The sequence below is a fragment of the Pristiophorus japonicus genome, chromosome 10 (genome assembly GCF_044704955.1).
Source record: "Pristiophorus japonicus isolate sPriJap1 chromosome 10, sPriJap1.hap1, whole genome shotgun sequence".
Classification (NCBI taxonomy): domain Eukaryota; kingdom Metazoa; phylum Chordata; class Chondrichthyes; family Pristiophoridae; genus Pristiophorus; species Pristiophorus japonicus.
Window position 1 is genome coordinate 117453933 of NC_091986.1, and position 17905 is coordinate 117471837.

General features: G+C 44.2%; 1 protein-coding gene across 2 annotated transcripts in view; it reads left to right on the forward strand.

Annotated features, from left to right (window-relative positions):
- dlg2 (discs, large homolog 2 (Drosophila)) overlaps nt 1-17905 on the forward strand; it is a 1568664-nt gene that overhangs the window by 839969 nt on the left and 710790 nt on the right. For both annotated transcript variants that reach the window (XM_070892045.1, XM_070892046.1), the window contains exons 12-13: nt 7465-7601; nt 8449-8593. In XM_070892045.1, the coding sequence (XP_070748146.1) occupies nt 7465-7601; nt 8449-8593 (282 nt within the window). The remainder of the gene's footprint in view (nt 1-7464; nt 7602-8448; nt 8594-17905) is intronic.

Consider the following 17905-nt stretch of genomic DNA (forward strand, 5'->3'; position numbering starts at 1 on the left):
TGGGATGTTTTACTATGTTAAACGCACTATATAAATAAAAGTTATAATCATAATAAGAAAATCAATAGTCTGAAATCCGGACTCCTCGGGACTGAATCTGTGCCTGATTTCGGGTTTTGCCGGATTTCAGACCTCACCGCCCACCGATCCTCCGCTCCGCGCCTCTTGCCGATTCACGCCGCTCCTCTGCTTACCGATTCCCGCCGCTCCTTGCTGCTCCTCCACCGTTCACCGCCCACCGATTCCCGCCATCCATGGCTCCCCGGCACTGCGCTTTTTACTGGTTTCCTCATCCCTCGCTACCCAGATGTTGCCACCTTGACCACCTCAAAAATGTCCGGTTTTTTGACAATTCCAGTTTTCGGAATTCCGGATTCGGGGCATTGTATCTGTACTACATTGTCACCACTAAACCCCAGGTGTTTTTGTTGGAATTTTACTGATTTTTTTCAAGTGACAACTTCTTTTGAGTGGATGGAATACATCTGTTAAAGGACATAATTAGAAAGCATACATGTGCTTTTCAACCCAATTAGGATCATGAACCTTTTCAGAAATTGAACAAGTGGCTTTTTGTTGTCAGACCATGAGTCTAGATGAAATTGGAAACCTCAGAATTCCCTATTTGTCTGACTGTGTCCATAAATGTTACTTTATCTGTCATCTTAACTCATAAAATGTGCTTTGGGTCTTCATACAAATTGATAAGTTACTCACTTATTATCATTACTATCAATATTGAAAGAAAATAATCAGTTCTGATGGGAAGCACTGAATTTGAACTCATTAACATACCTCAAATGCTCATTAGAATTTTCAGGATAAATACTTTCTGAAGTATTGCAATACCTGCTTGTTCAATTTTATAGATTTGAGTCCAATTTTAGCATTATTTTCCTTATGCCAAAATATTATTTAATATTGTAAAGTATTCCTACATCTATTTTAGATGCTCTAACACTTTCATGTTTTGGGGCAATGCCAAATGTTTATACATCACCACAAAGTCCAAGAATTTTTGAGATTCAGCAAGATATTTCAGTCGAACTTTGAATACAGACTAAAATGCTTCCCAGTAGAGCTCAAAGAAATCATTTGACATGAACAAATAATGTGAGTTATATCAGTTTTGTGAAGATCAGGTTGAACACACTTGAACCATGATGAAATTTAGGATGAATCTCTCTGCAGTTAGAGTAGGTACAAATCTATTAGAAATATTAATGCCAGTAGAAGTAATAAATACATAATACTAGAATTAACATGTACCGTTTTGTAATGAGGCTCTCTGGTCATGCCTTATCTATCAATTGGTTGCAATCATAACTATTAAAAGTATTAGTGGCTCGTATACCTTTAGTTCTAACCTATAATTGTGTACTACTGATGCTGTGGTTAAAAAATAGCGTGTTGGAATTTAACCACATATTTTCAAATTCACACATTTCTCTTTCCGAGAAATGAAAATATTGGCCTGGATTTTGCGGCAAAAATAATGGTGAAGTTATCAGCGCTCACTGTTATTAAAGAGTAAATCAGACAGCAACTTCCGGCGACAGCACATGCATAGTTAAGCACAGAAATCAGGAAGTCGGTGTCCAAATTGCCCTGCTCCTACAGAAGCTTCACTATAACAGTATCCCATGGAGCGACTCGGCATTGAAATTCGGGTACTTACATGATAGATACACATGAAACCTGCCAGAAAAAGTTAGGGCTTGTCCATTCAACTGTAAGTGAATTTTTAATGGTGTGATAAATCTTAATGACTGCAATTGAGCACTCATTATTATTAATGCAAAATCTGGGCCAATGTTTCTTAAATCATAGAGCTACTATTTTAATGGTAAATATCTATGAAATTATAAGACCATAAATTTCACCTCACTAGTTAATTCACTCGCTTTTTCAAGTCGAGCTTAAAAGGAGAAGAACATCAGAACTTCTTGTTGATAGCCTTTAAAAGAAGCAATTATGATCACTTGAACTTTAACTAATTGGTATCCAAATTCTATATGACTAATCAGTGTTAAAATGATAGTTTGTATTTAATGTTTTTCAAACAAAATTTTTTTGAAAGGAGAAGATCAAAATCATGGTTTTTGGATGTACAATATTCTCGCCATCACCAAGATTGGTGACTTTCACCCCCATAATGTAGTCCCTCTGTATATACCTCAGCTGTAACTCCTGCTAAAAATCTTATTGCTCCTTTTTTCACCTCTTGACAGTCTTCCATCGTCGACTCTTCATAAACCCCATCTTGGCCGAAACTCAACCATTCAAATCCTGTCCTGTACTGTATCATTTACCCATCACCCTTATCGTCACTGATCGAAATTGGCTCCCTTTTCTCCAACACACTTAATTTCAAGTCTTCGTCCTCAAAACCTTCCCCCGCCCCACACTATCTTAGCAACTTTTTTGCCTTATATCTCCTACCACACCCTTTGAACTTCTGACTATTCTTTTGTGTTTCCTGCTCCCTTTCACTCCATCATTGGTGGCAGAGCCTTTAGCCGTCTTTGGAATTCCATCTCTAAACCTGCTTCTAAACTCTACTTCACTTCTCTCTCCATCTTTTAAAAACCTTCCCACTCCAGAGACTTGAGCACAACAATCTAGACTGACACTCCAGTGTAGTAATGAGGGAGTGTTGCACTTTCGGATGAGGTATTAAACCGAGGCCCCATCTACTCTCTCAGATGGATGTAAAAGATCCCATGGCACTATTTCGAAGAAGAGCAATGGAGTTATTCCCAGTGTCCTGGCCAATATTTATCCCTCAATCAACATCATTAAAACTGATTACCTGATCATAATCACATTACTGTATGTGGGAGCTTGCTGTGCACAAATTGGCTGCTGCATTTCCTACATATCAACAGTGACGACACTTCAAAAAGTACTTCATTGGCTGTGAAGCACTTTGGGATGTCCGGTAGTCTTTTCGAGCAAACTTTCAGTCACCTCTCCTAACTCTGCTGCCACGGCACAACAATTGATCCTTTATCCCTTTTATCTATTTTGTTTATTTTTTCTCACCCAGTCTGCAAAGCAGATTGGAATATTTTCTGTGTTAAAGGCCCTATATAAATGCTTCTTGTTGTTGAAATGATTGTTCCTCGCATTGTGAAGATTCCACTTTGTAATCAAGATGCCAGACAACTAGGTTATTTTGCCCCTTGTTAGCACCACAGTAATCTACATTTTATTTAAATGTGTTGAAAATAGCTTCTATTTCTGGAAGATGCTAAAGAGAAACATTTTGGTACAATGGCCAAGATAGAATATATATTTTAAGAGATATAATAGTTCAACAAAATTAATTTACCAAAGTGCATTAAGAGTTCAGTCATTGTTGAAAGAAACCTCAGGGTATAGTGTTAATACAGTATTGGAGACAGTAGCGTAGTAGTTATGTTACTGAACTAGTAATCCAGAGGCTTGGACTAATAATGCAGAGAATTTGAAAAAATTAATTAATATAGAATCATAGTAATTTATGGCACAGAAGGAGGGCATTCGGCCCATCATGTCTGTGCCAGCTGAAATAGAGCTATCCGGCCTAATCCCACTTTCCAACTCTTGGTCCGTAGCCTTGTAGCTTACAGCACTTCAACTGCATATGCAAGTACTTTTTAAATACGATGAGGGTTTCTGTCTCTACCACCCTTTCAGGCAGTGAGTTCCAGACCCCACCACCCTCTGGGTGAAAGAGGTTCTCTTCAAGTCCTTTCTAATCCTTCTACTAATTACTTTAAATCTATGCGCCCCGGCTATTGACCTCTCTACTAAGGAAAACAGGTCCTTCCTATCCACTCTATCTAGGCCCCTCAGAATTTTATACACCTCAATTAAGTCTCCCCTCAGCCTCCTCTATTCCAAAGAAAACAACCCCAGTCTATCCAATTGTTCCTCATAGCTAAAATTCTCCAGTCCTGGCCACAGCCTCGTAAATCTCCTCTGTACTCTCTCCAGTGCAATCACATCTTTCCTGTAATATCATGACTAGAATAGTACACAGCACTCTAGCTGAGGCCGAACTAGTGTTTTATACAGTTCACATATAATCTCCCTGCTTTTATATTCTATACTTCGGCTAGTAAGGAAAATATCTCATATGCCTTCTTAACCACCTTACCTATCTGTCCTGCTACCTTCAGGGATCGGTGGATATGCACTCCAAGGTCCTTCTGTTCCTCAACACTTCGCAATATCCTACCATTTATTATGTATTCCCATGCCTTGTTCGTCCTCCCCAAATGCATTACCTCACGCTTCTCCAGATTGAATTCTATTTGTCACTTTTCTACCCACTTGGCCAGTCCATTGATATCTTCCTCCAGCCTACAGCTTTCTTCCTCACTATCAACCACATGACAAATCTTTGTATCACCTGCAAACTTCTTAATCATGCACTTACATTGAAGTTTAAATCATTGATATATACCACAAAAAGCAAGGGACCTAGTACTGAGCCCAGCAGAACCCCACTAGACCAGCATTCCATCGAGCATAAGAACTTTGGGTCTGTCTTCACTAAGGAAGACACAAATAACCTTCCAGAAATACTAGGGGACCGAGGGTCTAGCGAGAAGGAGGAACTGAAAGAAATCCTTATTAGTCAGGAAATTCTGTTAGGGAAATTGATGGGAAAGAAGACCGATAAATCCCCAGGGCCTGATAGTCTGTATCCCAGAGTACTAAGGAAGTGGCCCTAGAAATAGTGGACACATTGCTGGTCATTTTCAAACATTCTATAGACTCTGGATCAGTTCCTATGGATTGGAGGTTGCTAATGTAACCACACTTTTTAAAAAAGGAGGGAGAGAGAAAACAGGGAATTATAGACCGGTTAGCCTGACGTCGGTAGTGGGGAAAATACTGGAATCAATTATTAAAGACGTAATAGTAGCGCATTTGGAAAGCAGTGACAGGATCGGTCCAAGTCAAGGACTTATGAAAGGGAAATACTGCTTGACAAATCTTCTAGAATTTTTTGAGGATGTAACTAGTAGAGTGGACAGGTGAGAACCAGTGGATGTGGTGTATTTGGACTTTCAAAAGGCTTTTGACAAGGTCCCACACAAGAAATTAGTGTGCAAGATTAAAGCACATGGTACTGGGGGTAATGTATTGACGTGGATAGAGAACTGGTTGGCAGACAGGAAGCAAAGATTAGGAATAAACGGATCCTTTTCAGAATGGCAGGCAGTGACTAGTGGGGTACCGCAAGGTTCAGTGCTGGTACCCCAGCTATTTACAATATACATTAATGATTTGGATGAAGGAATTGAATGTAATATCTCCAAGTTTGCAGATGACACTAAGCTGGGTGGCAGTGTGAGCTGTGAGGAGGATGCTAAGAGGCTGCAGGGTGACTTGGACCGGTTGGGTGAGCGGGCAAATGCATGGCAGATGCAGTATAATGTAGATAAATGTGAGGTTATCCACTTTGGTGGCAAAAACAGGGAGGCAGAATGTTATCTGAATGGTGACAGATTAGGAAAAGGGGAGGTGCAATGAGACCTGGGTGTCATGGTACATCAGTCATTGAAAATTGGCATGCAGATACAGCAGGCGATAAAGAAGACAAATGGCATGTTGTCCTTCATAGCGAGAGGATTTGAGTATAGGAGCAGGGAGGTCTTATTGCAGCTGTACAGGGCCTTGGTGAGGCCACACCTTGAATATTGTGTACAGTTTCCTAATCTGATGAAGGACATTCTTGCTGTTGAGGGAGTGCAGCGAAGGTTCACCAGACTGATTCCCGGGATGGCAGGACTGACATATGAAGAAAGACTGGATTGACAAGGCTTATAGTCACTGGAATTTAGAAGAATGAGAGGGAATCTCATGGACATATATAAAATTCTGACGGGATTGGACAGGTTAGATACAGGTAGAATGTTCCCGATGTTGGGGAAGTCCAGAACCAGGGGACACAGTCTAAGGATAAGGGGTAAGCCATTTAATACCGAGATGAGGAGAAACTTCTTCACTCAGAGAATTGTGAACCTGTGGAATTCTCTACCACAGAAAGTTGTTGAGGCCAGTTTGTTCGATATATTCAAAAGGGAGTTAGATGTGGCCCTTATGGCTAAAGGGATCAAGGGGTATGGAGAGAAAGCAGGAAAGGAGTACTAAAGTTGCATGATCAGCCATGATCATATTGAATGGTGGTGTAGACTCTAAGGGCTGAATGGCCTACTCCTGCACCTATTTTCTATGTTTCTATAATAAGAACATAAGAAATAGGAACAGGAGTAGGCCATAGGGCCCCTCGAGCCTGCTCCACCATTCATTAAGATCATGGCTGATCTGATCATGGACTCAGCTCCACTTCCCCGCCTGCTCCCCATAACTCCTATCCTCTTATCGTTTAAGAAACTGTCTATTTCTGTCTTAAATTCAATGTCCCAGCTTCCACAGCTCTCTGAGGCAGTGAATTCCACAGATGTACAACCCTCTGAGAGAAGAAATTTCTCCTCATCTCAGTTTTAAATGGGTGGCCCCTTATTCTAAGATTATGCCCTAGTTCTATTCTCCTCCATCAGTGGAAACGTCCTCTCTGCATCCACCTTCTCAAGCCCCCTCAAAATCTTATACGTTTCAATAAGATCACCTCTCATTCTTATGAATGCCAATGAGTAGAGGCCCAACCTACTCAACCTTTCCTCATGTCAACCCTCTCATCTCTGGAATCAACCTAGTGAATCTTCTCTGAACTGCCTCCAAAGCAAGTATATCCTTTCGTAAATATGGAAACCAAAACTGCACGCAGTATTCCAGGTGTGGCCTCACAAATACCTTGTATATCTGTAGGAAGACTTCCCTGCTTTTATACTCCATCCCCTTTGCAATAAAGGCCAAGATACCATTGGCCTTCCTGATCACTTGCTGTACCTGCATATTATCCTTTTGTGTTTCATGCACAAGTACTCCCAGGTCCTGCTGTACTGCAGCACTTTGCAATCTTTCTCCATTTAAATAATAACTTGCTCTTTGATTTTTTTCTGCCAAAGTGCATCACCTCACACTTTCCAACATTATACTCCATCTGCCAAATTTTTGCCCACTCACTTAGTCTGTCTATGTCCTTTTGCAGATTTTTTGTGTCCTCCTCACACATTGCTTTTCTTCCCATCTTTGTATCATCAGCAAACTTGGCTACGTTACACTCGGTCCCTTCATCCAAGTCGTTAATATACTCTTTGCTTCCTGCCACTGAGCCAATTTTGGATCCAACTTGCCACTTTCCCTTGGATCCCATGGGCTTTTACTTTTCTAACCGATCTGCCATGCAGTACCTTATCCACAGCCTTGCTAAAATCCATGTAAACTACATGAAACGCTCCACCCTCATCGACCCTCTTCGTTATCTCCTCAAATGTATTGATAGGAAACTGCAAAAATTGTACGAATTGTATATTCTAAACAGTATCTTTGTTTATATTGTAGGATTAGGATTCAGTATTGCTGGTGGTGTGGGTAACCAGCATATCCCAGGTGATAACAGTATATATGTTACAAAAATAATTGATGGAGGAGCCGCACAGAGAGGTGGAACATTACAAATTGGAGACCGACTCCTTATGGTAAGCAATCTTCCTTTTTGTAAAATTTTATTATATTTTGAGCCTTGTATGAAATCAGGTAGGATGCAATAGGTAAGACAAAGTAATCTATTTTTGCATTTAGTGTTGCAAAGGTTACAAGATTAGGAGGTCGCTGAAAACTGGGTTTGTTTTCTTCCAAATGTCTTCCCTCCTCTCATGAAGGTTTAGACTCATGTTAAAGATGAAAATAACTTGCATTTATATAGCACTTTTTACATCCTCAGGATATCCCAAAGCATGTCACAGCCAATGCAGCAACATGATATGCTGTGGTGGTGTAGGTTGAGAAAAGAAAAAAAGAAAGACCTGGATTTATATAGCGCCTTTCATGACCACCAGATGTCTCAATGCGCTTTATAGCCAATAAAGTACTTTTAGAGTGTAGTCACTGTTGTAATGTGGGAGCAGTTGTAATCGGGAACCAGTGAGCAAGAGAAATTAAAGGAACTGATTATCAGTAAGAAAATAGTGCAGGAGAAACTAATGGGACTGAAAGCCAATAAATCCCCAGGGCCTGATAATCTGCATCCCAGAGTCCTAAAAGAGGTAGCCATGGAAATAGTGGATGCATTGGTTGTCATCTTCCAAAATTCTAAAGATTATGTAACAGTTCCTGCAGATTGGAGGGTGGCAAATGTAACCCCACTATTTAAAAAAGGAGAGAGAGAGAAAACAGGGAACTAAAGACTGGTTAGCCTAACATCAGTAGTAGGGAAAATGCTAGAGTCTATTATAAAGGATATAGAAAATGTAATTGAGGAAATGATTTAATTTCAATGTTGAAAATATCTCTGGAAATGGTCACATATTTATTTGTTTTTTAAAGGTAAATAACTACAGTTTGGAAGAGATAGCACATGAAGAGGCTGTAGCAGTGCTGAAACACACAGCAGATGTGGTCTATCTCAGAGTTGGAAAACCTACTACTGTTTACATAAATAACTCTTATGGACCTCCTGATATCACATACTGTAAGTTATTTTTTTACCACTTTAAATCATAACTTTGTATTTTCACTCTAAGTTTGTTTAACAATTTGTCACTCAGTTATGATAATTCATTCTCTGTTACTAACTACTCCAGCAGCAATAATTAGGCCTCTTTACAGTAGGCTTTTTAAAATGATACACTTTGTCCATAATGCATCACAACATTCTCAGGGCTCACTTTTGCCCAAGCCCGTTTTCTGGCGTATTGCCAGAGTTACGCCCATTTTTCTAGGTCGGAAATAATTTGCCAAAGTTTCCTCGATATTTCGAATTTGGCGCCACGCAGCGTATCCAGTCGCCTTGGGGGCTGGAGCCTGCTGTCTATGCCGAAAAACGATGCCGTTCCTTCTGCGCATGTGCGGGTAAAAAAATTACTTTTCTGACATCGTTGCAATGGACGCGCATGCACAGTACAGCTTCAAGTTGCCGATCACCATTTTTAAAGGGCTAGTTGTGTGTGTGAGGAGTGCTTTGTGAAAGCATTGGAAAAATCGGAGCTGCAGCAGAACAAGATGCAACGTGGTGCAAGGGCCAAGAATTTCTTATAGGAAGAAGTGGAGGCACAAGTTACAGTGATTGAGGCCAGATGGCAGGAGCTGGACACCAGCAGAAGTCACATAGAATTTCCAACCCAATGAAATGAAGAAACGTTGGAACCAAGTTGCAGAAGATTACTGCGCAATGGCGACCACCACGAGATCTGGAGGCCAGTGTAAAAAGAAGTGGCAGGACCTTGGTCAAGTAGTTAGTGTAAGTAATATTTTCATTTATTCAATGCAATTGCAATTGTAAATGTGACCAGCTCTATATGTCCCACCCAGCAGAAAGACACCCTCTCTAAAAAGTTATATTTTCATCTATGCAGAGGAAGGTGGCACACAACAAAAGGGAAAGAACTCGAACAGGAGGAGGCCCAGCAAATCTGCACCCACTGACACCCTTGGAAGACAGGGTCGCTGCTTTGATGGGTCCTGCCTGGAGAAAAGCAATCACCACTGCACAAGCTGGGTCCACACTCGAGGGAGAGGGTAAGTCCTGCAAATTCCACAGTCTGGCTTTGCTCAATGTTAAGTTCTGTGCGTAGCTTCGGTTCCTGGGGATATCTCCGTCAGCTACGCATCGGTTGATGCAATGTGCTATCATTCATCGTGGTTGTTATGTCTTTAATACTTTTATGAATGACTCCACGAGGTCGAGTATTGTACTTGAGCTGTTGTGACCTTAGTCCTATTTATTGTAACTCCAGAGTGAGGCACAAGCATGGTGGGCAGCTGTTTATACTGGGCCCTGCACACCTATGCAGGTGACCCTCAGGTCTCTCGCCACAGTGCCCTCTGTGACTATACAGTTTGTATACATGATCTACATATATGACATCACTTCCCCCCCCAAGTCTTTAATGCAAATTGACTCGTACATTGACAGTGACCTGGGCTTTGCTCTTCCTGGTTGACCATTGGAGGATCGCTTCTAGCTTGGGTGGGTTGATAGTGAGATTTGTTGCCAGTGGAGGTCCACGTGATTTCTGTGTGTGAGTCCATGACTACTCCATTCTCTTCCCCCCCCCCCCCCCCACACACACAGAGATCATGCTCATGACCCATTACATGCAAGTTACATTCAAGTTCATCACATGGGTTTTACATTTACATCTTGGTACGTTTGTTGGGTGGATTACAGCTGCGTTTCTTTATGTGTGGTACATTTACATGATCAGTACAGGTATATCAGTACAGGTACACAAGGACAGTCTTGTTCCAGCGCGGCCGGACAACATCCGGGTCGTCTGGTGGCAGTGCAGCGCCCCATGCTAGTGGGTGTGTGGGCGAGGTGAGCTCATTTTGCTCGAGTTGCCGGAGCTCAGGGCTCTTGCTGTTACTCCTAGTGTTGAGCAAGCCCAAAGACAGCTGATGTGTCTGTGACCTGCCTGTTCTTTTCATTTGCACAGTGTCGCTGCTGCTCCCTTGGAAGCGGTCTGAGCGAGTGAACGTTTCATCTAAGCAATGGTGGGGCTGCTTCGTCTTGTCTAGCAGTTCACAGGGGACTGCTGACTCGCTTTCCTTGAGGGCACCATTGTGAGCACTCTCTAGTTTGGGATCCTGGCTGGCCCAGGTCCTGTTTGGAGGAGTTGTTGCGGGTGACCCTTCGCTCTTGGGCATTGCTGTAGTGGCGAGTGGGTTTGTGGGCTGCGCCTTTTCCACCCAGGTAGTGGGCGATGATAGCCGACTGCGAGCATAGGCGCAGTTTACTGTTTCTGATCGTGGCGGTTCATGCCATCGGGTGCCTGCAAAGTTAAACTGATCTGAGGTAGGGTATCACTACCGGTGCCTCTGCTCTCCGGGGATCGTTTACTCTGCAGCTTGTCTACTTCTGTCAGCTGTGGGGACACTTTATGATACATCGTTCTGGTCCCGGGGATGCAGGCTATAGCATTGGGTAGCCCGCTGGACCTGTATACGACCGTTAGGTGTCCGCCCGCTACATTGGCTGATTGCAATTTGCACCCGACATCGCTCAACAACATTTTGCTCGTTACAGCTGGACTTTTACATTGGTTACCAATTTCAAGCAGTTCATTCAAAAATGGCGGGTTGCTGGCCTCCTTTAAAATGGCCTTACTAATTTTACCTCAATCGTCTTCCTTGCGTGGAACCACATGTCGTTGCTCCATTAGCGCTGCACCTCGTGGTTTGGACGCCATCTTTTCCCTGTCCATGATATCGACTGCCGCGATCTTCTTTCCCAGGGATTCTGCCACTGATGCTGGGAAGGCGCCCTCGGATCCAATCTTCCTCCCCAGGAGTCCTGCCACTGAAACCGGGAAGATGCATTCGGGTCGTCTCGGCCGGATCATCGCCACACAGTCGTGATGAGTGGTCTGTGCCTCGGGGGCTGCGCGGACCTGCTCTCCGGTGCCTGGTCCAACCGAAGGTGAGGGCTTGCTCTGCCTCTGAGCACGGGGGACGTCGATCGCTGGAGGGATGAAGTCTTCCCAGTTCCAATGAATCTTCCCCATCCATCTTCTTTCAAGTAGCATTGGTCAATCACCTGAAACAATCCACAATGGTAAATTGTGCACCGTGCCATCATGGGATACACTTACATCCGCACTACCAACAACTGATATCAGTTCCTTGGTGTAGGTGCGCAGCTTTGCCTGAACTGGGACCAGCTTGTGTCGTTCAGCTTGATGGTTCCATAGCCTCTCAAAGGCTTCCTGGCTCATTACTAACTGATTCGCCCCTGTGTCCACTTCCATGAGCACTGGAATGCCATTTATCTCGACTTCCATTATCACTGGAGGACAATCTCCAGTATATACTCCATACACTTCGTCCTGGGACTGAGCTGCCTCTCTAGCCATCTCCTCGTAATCTGCGCTGGATTCACAGCCATCTGCTGACTCCTCTTCCACGTGGTGAGTCACAGCTCTTTTGCACATTCGCTGGAGGTGGCCCTTTGTGCTGCAGCCTTTGCGTACATAGTCTCTGAACCGACACTGATGAGCCCTGTGATTACCTCCACAACGCCAGCATGGTGCTACTCGACTTACGTTTGTATCGCTTGGCGGACTCTGAGTTAAAGGACTCGGGGGCTTGTATGCTCTGCCCTGGGTAGATTCACGTTCAATAGTTCTGCCTGTGAAAGGCGCCATTCTATTTACAGTACTTGCCGGCTTTGAGTCCTGAGAGTGAGTCATCATCTGCTTGGAGCTGCAGCTTGAGGTCATGAATGACTGGCTGATGCTGATGGCCTTCTGCAGAGTGACGGTGGTCTCGGCAGACAGTAGCCTGTGAAGAAGGGCCTCATGACCAATGCCAATTACGAAGATGTCCCGCAACGCATCTGCGAGGGATGCGCCACATTCATATGATCCTGCCAGCCTCCTGAGGTCGGCAGCATACTTCGCGATTTCCTGGCCTTCGGGGCGGGGGTGTTTATAAAATCAATGCCTGGCCGTGAGGATGCTCTCCTTTGGTTTGAGTTGGTCCCAAATTAGCACTTACAGCTCCTCGTATGACTTGGTCGTTATTTTCTCTGGTGCAAGCAAGTCCCTGACGAGACCGTAGACCGCGGGCCCACAACTGGTCAACAGGATAGCTCTGCGCTTATCTTCCAGCGTGGCCGGATCATCGCCTACCAGGTCGTTTGCTACAAAAAATTGGTCGAGCCGCTCCGTAAAGGCTTCCCAATCTTTACCCTCTGAGAACTTTTCTAACGTTAGTCATTTTTGCGTAAAAGTTTGTAATCTCGTCGCCAGTTGTTATGTCTTTAATACTCTTATGAATGACTCCATAAGGTATAGTATTGTATTTGAGCTGTTGTGACCTTAGTCCCATTTATTGTAACTCCAGAGTGAGGCACAAACATGGTGGGCAGTCTTTTATTACTGGGCCCTGCACACCTATGCAGGTGACCCTCAGGTCTCCTACCGCAGTGCCCTCTTATGTGTCACACCTTATGTGACTATACAGTTAGTATACATGGTCTACATACATGACAGTGGTCCTTCAAATCAGTCTGCTGCCTGACCTGTGCCTACTCATGCCACCCATCCTGCCCCCTCCTCTGCTGCTAACCATTTGTCTGTGTTCTGTTACATTTTGCAGAACTTGAGGCCGACCCCGACGATGTAGAAGAAAATTCAGACGAGGACCAGCCTGAACAGGATAACATCTTTGAATCCAACCCTCCAGACCAAGAACACAGGGGTGAGGGGGAAGGGGAGGGGATAGAGCTGGATGAAGCCCTCACTGTTTTACTGACTATGGAGGAGGTGCCGCTCATTGCAGTGACAGCCCCTTCCATAACTAGTGGTTTGAGTGTTGGTGGGACATTCCATGGTTTCCGAATGTCCGAGGCTGTGGGTCCCAGTGGTTGGATGCAGCGAGGCACACACAGGGCCCCACCTTCCAAGGTTGCGGGTCCCAGTGGTGGAGTGCAGCGAGGCACACCGAGGGCTCCACCGTCCCAGGCTGTGGGTCCCAGTGGTGGGGTGTGAGCCACACCCTTGAGGAGGAGGGGAAGGAGATACAGGATCCAACAGATGTGCTTCAGATGATGTCATTGAGTGCAGAGAGCATTGACCGTACCCGATCACTCCTGGATGCCATCAGTTGGGTAGTGATGAGGTGGTGGGACTGTCGGGAGAAGTAACAGCAATGACACAAGAAATGGGAACGATGTCCGGGATCATCAGTGAGGGAATAGTGGCCATGAGGGAGGGAATGTCAGAGGTAGCTGATGCGCTGTCAGTGACCATCAGGGAGGGAATGTCAGAGATAGTGCAAACACCGTCATTGACTATGAGTGGGGGGATTGTTGCAGGTAGTTGAGACAGTTTTGCTCAACATGAGGGAGGTAATGTTGCAGGTTGTTGAGACACTGTCAGGGTGCATGACAGATGGCACGTTGGAGTTAGCTGCTGCAATAAGAGAACACGTCCAGATCCTGTGTCCATTGACTGAATCAACTGCCACTCCCACTCCAATCCACACACCAGCCTCTGAAGAGCCCAAAACAGGTCCACCAACTTGCCGCCTGGGCCCTCCAACTTACCGCCTGCTGCCGACGCCACCCCGCCCCCACCCCTTCTCTCCTCAACAGGTGCGCAGTACCCGAGATCTTAGAAAGAGTAAGCTTGGTACCAAGTCCAGGAACACTGCGCCACCGCCTGTGGGCAGGGGTGGTGGGGAGTCCAAGAGCAAGCACAGTGGGTGGTCTTAGACTAAGGTGGAGGAGAGATGGGTGGGTGCAGCCTTTCTTTGCTGTTGTTGTTATTGTTGTTGTTATTTATTATTGTTGGTACTGTTGTAACTGTTCTCAAATTAAAAGTTTTTTGTAAGTTATGTAAGTTTACAAGTTTAAAAGTTTGTAAGTGATCTTAAAGAGTGATCTTAAAGTAAAGTTTGATACAAGAATAATTTTATTAAAGTTAAGTACAAAAGAACTGTTTGTTAAACTTTTGGATAAAATATATTTTACATTAAAACTGAATCATTTTCATTATTTGTTCCATTCTTAACACAACTTTTAGAACTAAAGAAGAATCATTTCCATTATTTGTTCGATTATTAAAACAACTTTTGAAGTAAACAAGAATAATTTCCATCATTTGTTCCATTAACACAACATTACGGAACAGCTCCAAACAGTAAACATGTCCATGTGGAATAGTTGTCGCTGAGCCCTCAGGCATCAGTAAAGTGTTCATGGATGAGCTGCTGGTGCAAGGCTCGAGCAATCGTTAAAGGGGCACGATGGCCTGCCCTCCTCCGCCATCGTGCTCCAGCCTCAGGCACTTGCATGGCTTCTTCATCCTCATCCTCCTCTTCCTGCTCGTCATCTGCATCTTCCGCATCATTATCATCAGTCACTCTCACCGCAGGTAGATCTTCCACTGCCAGGTGCTGCTGCCTCATGATGGCTAAGTTATGCAGCATGCAGCACACAACAGTGAACTGAACGACAATCTCAGGGGAATACAGCAAGTAGCCTCCGGAATGGTCCAGGCATCGGAAATGCTGTTTCAAGATGCCAATGGTCCTCTCTATGATGCTGCACGTCGCAATGTGCGACATGTTGTATTGATGGTCAGCTTCCGTCCGGGTTATGCGTAGGAGCGTCATGAGCCAGGTGGCGAGGCTGTACTCTTTGTCTCCCAGTAGCCAGCTCTGTCCTTCTGGCTGCTGCTGAAACATGGCAGACATAGCGCTGTTGCATAGGATGAATGCATCATGGGTACTCCCAGGGTATCTCGCATCAACTGACATGATGCGATGCATGTTGTCACAGACGAGCTGCACATTAATGGAATGGAAGCCATTTCTGTTCCTGTACATCTCGGAATTCCTCCAAAGATGCTCGCAAGGCGATGTGGGTACAATCAATGCAGCTCTGTACCTTTGGGAAGCCAGCAATCCTGGAGAAGCCCACAGCTCTGTCATGCATTGCTTGGCCGGTCATGGGGAATTTTATGAAGTAATTCCTCCGTGCATACAGTGCAGCTGTCACCTGGTGAATGCAGACATGTGTTGCATGTTGAGAGATGGCGCACACATCCCCAGTTGTAGCTTGAAACGAGCCGGAGGCATAGAATGAAAGTGCAGCTGTAACCTTCATTTCAACTGACAAAGCAGTCCTCCTGATGCTTCTAGGTTGCAGGTCTGCTTTCACCAACTCACAGATCTCAGTTACAACTTCTTTGCAGAAACACAGCCTTCTGACACAGTCTGCATCACTCAGGTGCAGGTATGAATGCCTGTCTCGATATACCCGATGTGGATAAGGCCTCCTGCCCAGCACCCTATAGGCTCTGATATTCCTGATGCAATAACGTCGAATAAATTGTCTCCTACGTAGCACCATGATGCAGAAGGCTCACACAAGGTATGGCATTGTCAGTATTGCCGCCGTACTTAAATTTTACCTTTGAAACAAGCTCAAAACGGCAGGAAAGCAGGCAGGACAGGTTCACTGTTCTCTCTCTCCCCAAGGTCTGTATGGATGGACCACACCCAAGGTCTTGTGACTTCTCTCTCCCCCCCCCCTTAACTAATTGCAGTCTTGTGACTTATCCCCTTCTCTCTCGCCTTCCCCCTCCCCCCGGCCCCCATTACTCATTGCAGTCTTCAGAAGCCTTCTGATCGGCACCTCACTCCCTGGGCTCAGTCTGCATAAGCCTTCCAATCGGCACCTCGCTCTCTCTCTCTCTCCTCCCCCCCGCGGGCTTGTTTTCCAGCTGAGCCCCATGTCCGGACACGGAGCCGATTCTGCCGGCCAAAGCTCCAACCCTCCAGCCCTGCTTCAAGATGTTCGGTGGTGGCGTGTGAGTGAGTAAACAAAGAGAAAACTTCTGAAATCCAACAAACTTCCATTTACTATGTTGACAGATAAAAAAAGTTGAACTTTATTATTGATTTTTACAGTGTTCGTGACTCCCTCCAAAATCTTCGATTAAAAACAATGGCATCTTTCAGCACTGATTTGTCAATGTGCGCTGGTTTTCTTAAGTACCTGGAAGGTTCTTCAAGAGTGGCCAGATACGCCGACCTAGGAGGAAAACATTTTTGCCAAACTGCGAAAAATTATAAAAACCGGCGCAGACATGAGGGAACGTCAAATAAAAACTGGCCGAGAAAAATCATAACTAAGTCAGTTATGCTGGCGCAGATCGCAGTGGGAAACTTTGAAAAAAATAAACACAACAAAAAAACGCCGTGCACCAAAAAAACGGTGCAAATGACCCAGGAAAATTGAGCCCATAGATTTGCAATTAACTTTTTTTTAGCATTCAATTCTTTTGGGGTTTACAAACTAGGCAGTGATGACATCAGAGTGTATTTCTAGGAGTATGATGATTACAGTTGAATGAATTAAATGAAGGTGCAGTTCTTCAACCAGGGTGCTTCATTGATGGTGCTAATTCAGCTGCTTCACACTCACTTTCTGGCTCAGTAGTGCCTCTAAGCCAGTACTAGACCCCCAAAAAGAACATTTATCGATTGTTATTTACACCTTTATAGAAAAACAGAAAATGCTAAATTAACCACATTTTTTTTGTAACAGCTTGATTTTTGAAATGAGGTGCAGCTGGTGACACTCATCATCTACTTGTTTACTTACAGCCAGTTAACCAATTGCATGAAATAAAGTGCATCACTTGACTTTATTTTGTTTACCTCTCTAAGCATTACATATTGTGGTTCAGTAACAGTTGCATTATTATAATCTTGTGTTAAAAATATGCAAATATACAAATGGATCATAGTGCAAAGTCACAATGTTTCGTGATTTTTGTGCTACATATGCAACAAGCTATGATTTATTTGTTATATTAAGATGTTTACTGCTGTCATGATTTTCTCATTTGTGTGAGATTAATATGGTTAGGTGAATGTTCAAATCCTGGACACATAGGGCCGGATTTTCGAGAGCTTTGCGACCGGGTTTTCGCCGCAATTTAACCCTCCGCAGCGAAAACCCGGTCACAAAGCCCGGGCAGAATCTTCAGGTACCTGTTTGTGGCGGGACTTCCAAGTACTGCCAGGGAGAGGTGTGCCGACGTGCAACAACGCGGATTGCATTTGCGATCGACTTTCGGCACTCTCCTGACCCAGAAAAGCGACAGGTCGAACCTGTCAGTGCAGCCCTGCCAGCAGTGGTAAGTACGAAAACCTGCAAAAAAGGTAAACTAAAGTTTTAATTTTAAAATTTTTTTCCAGCGATTCTTATAAATGTTTTTGGAATGTTTTTTGGAATTTTTTTTCCCTTTCCCAAGGCGTCTCTCGCAGC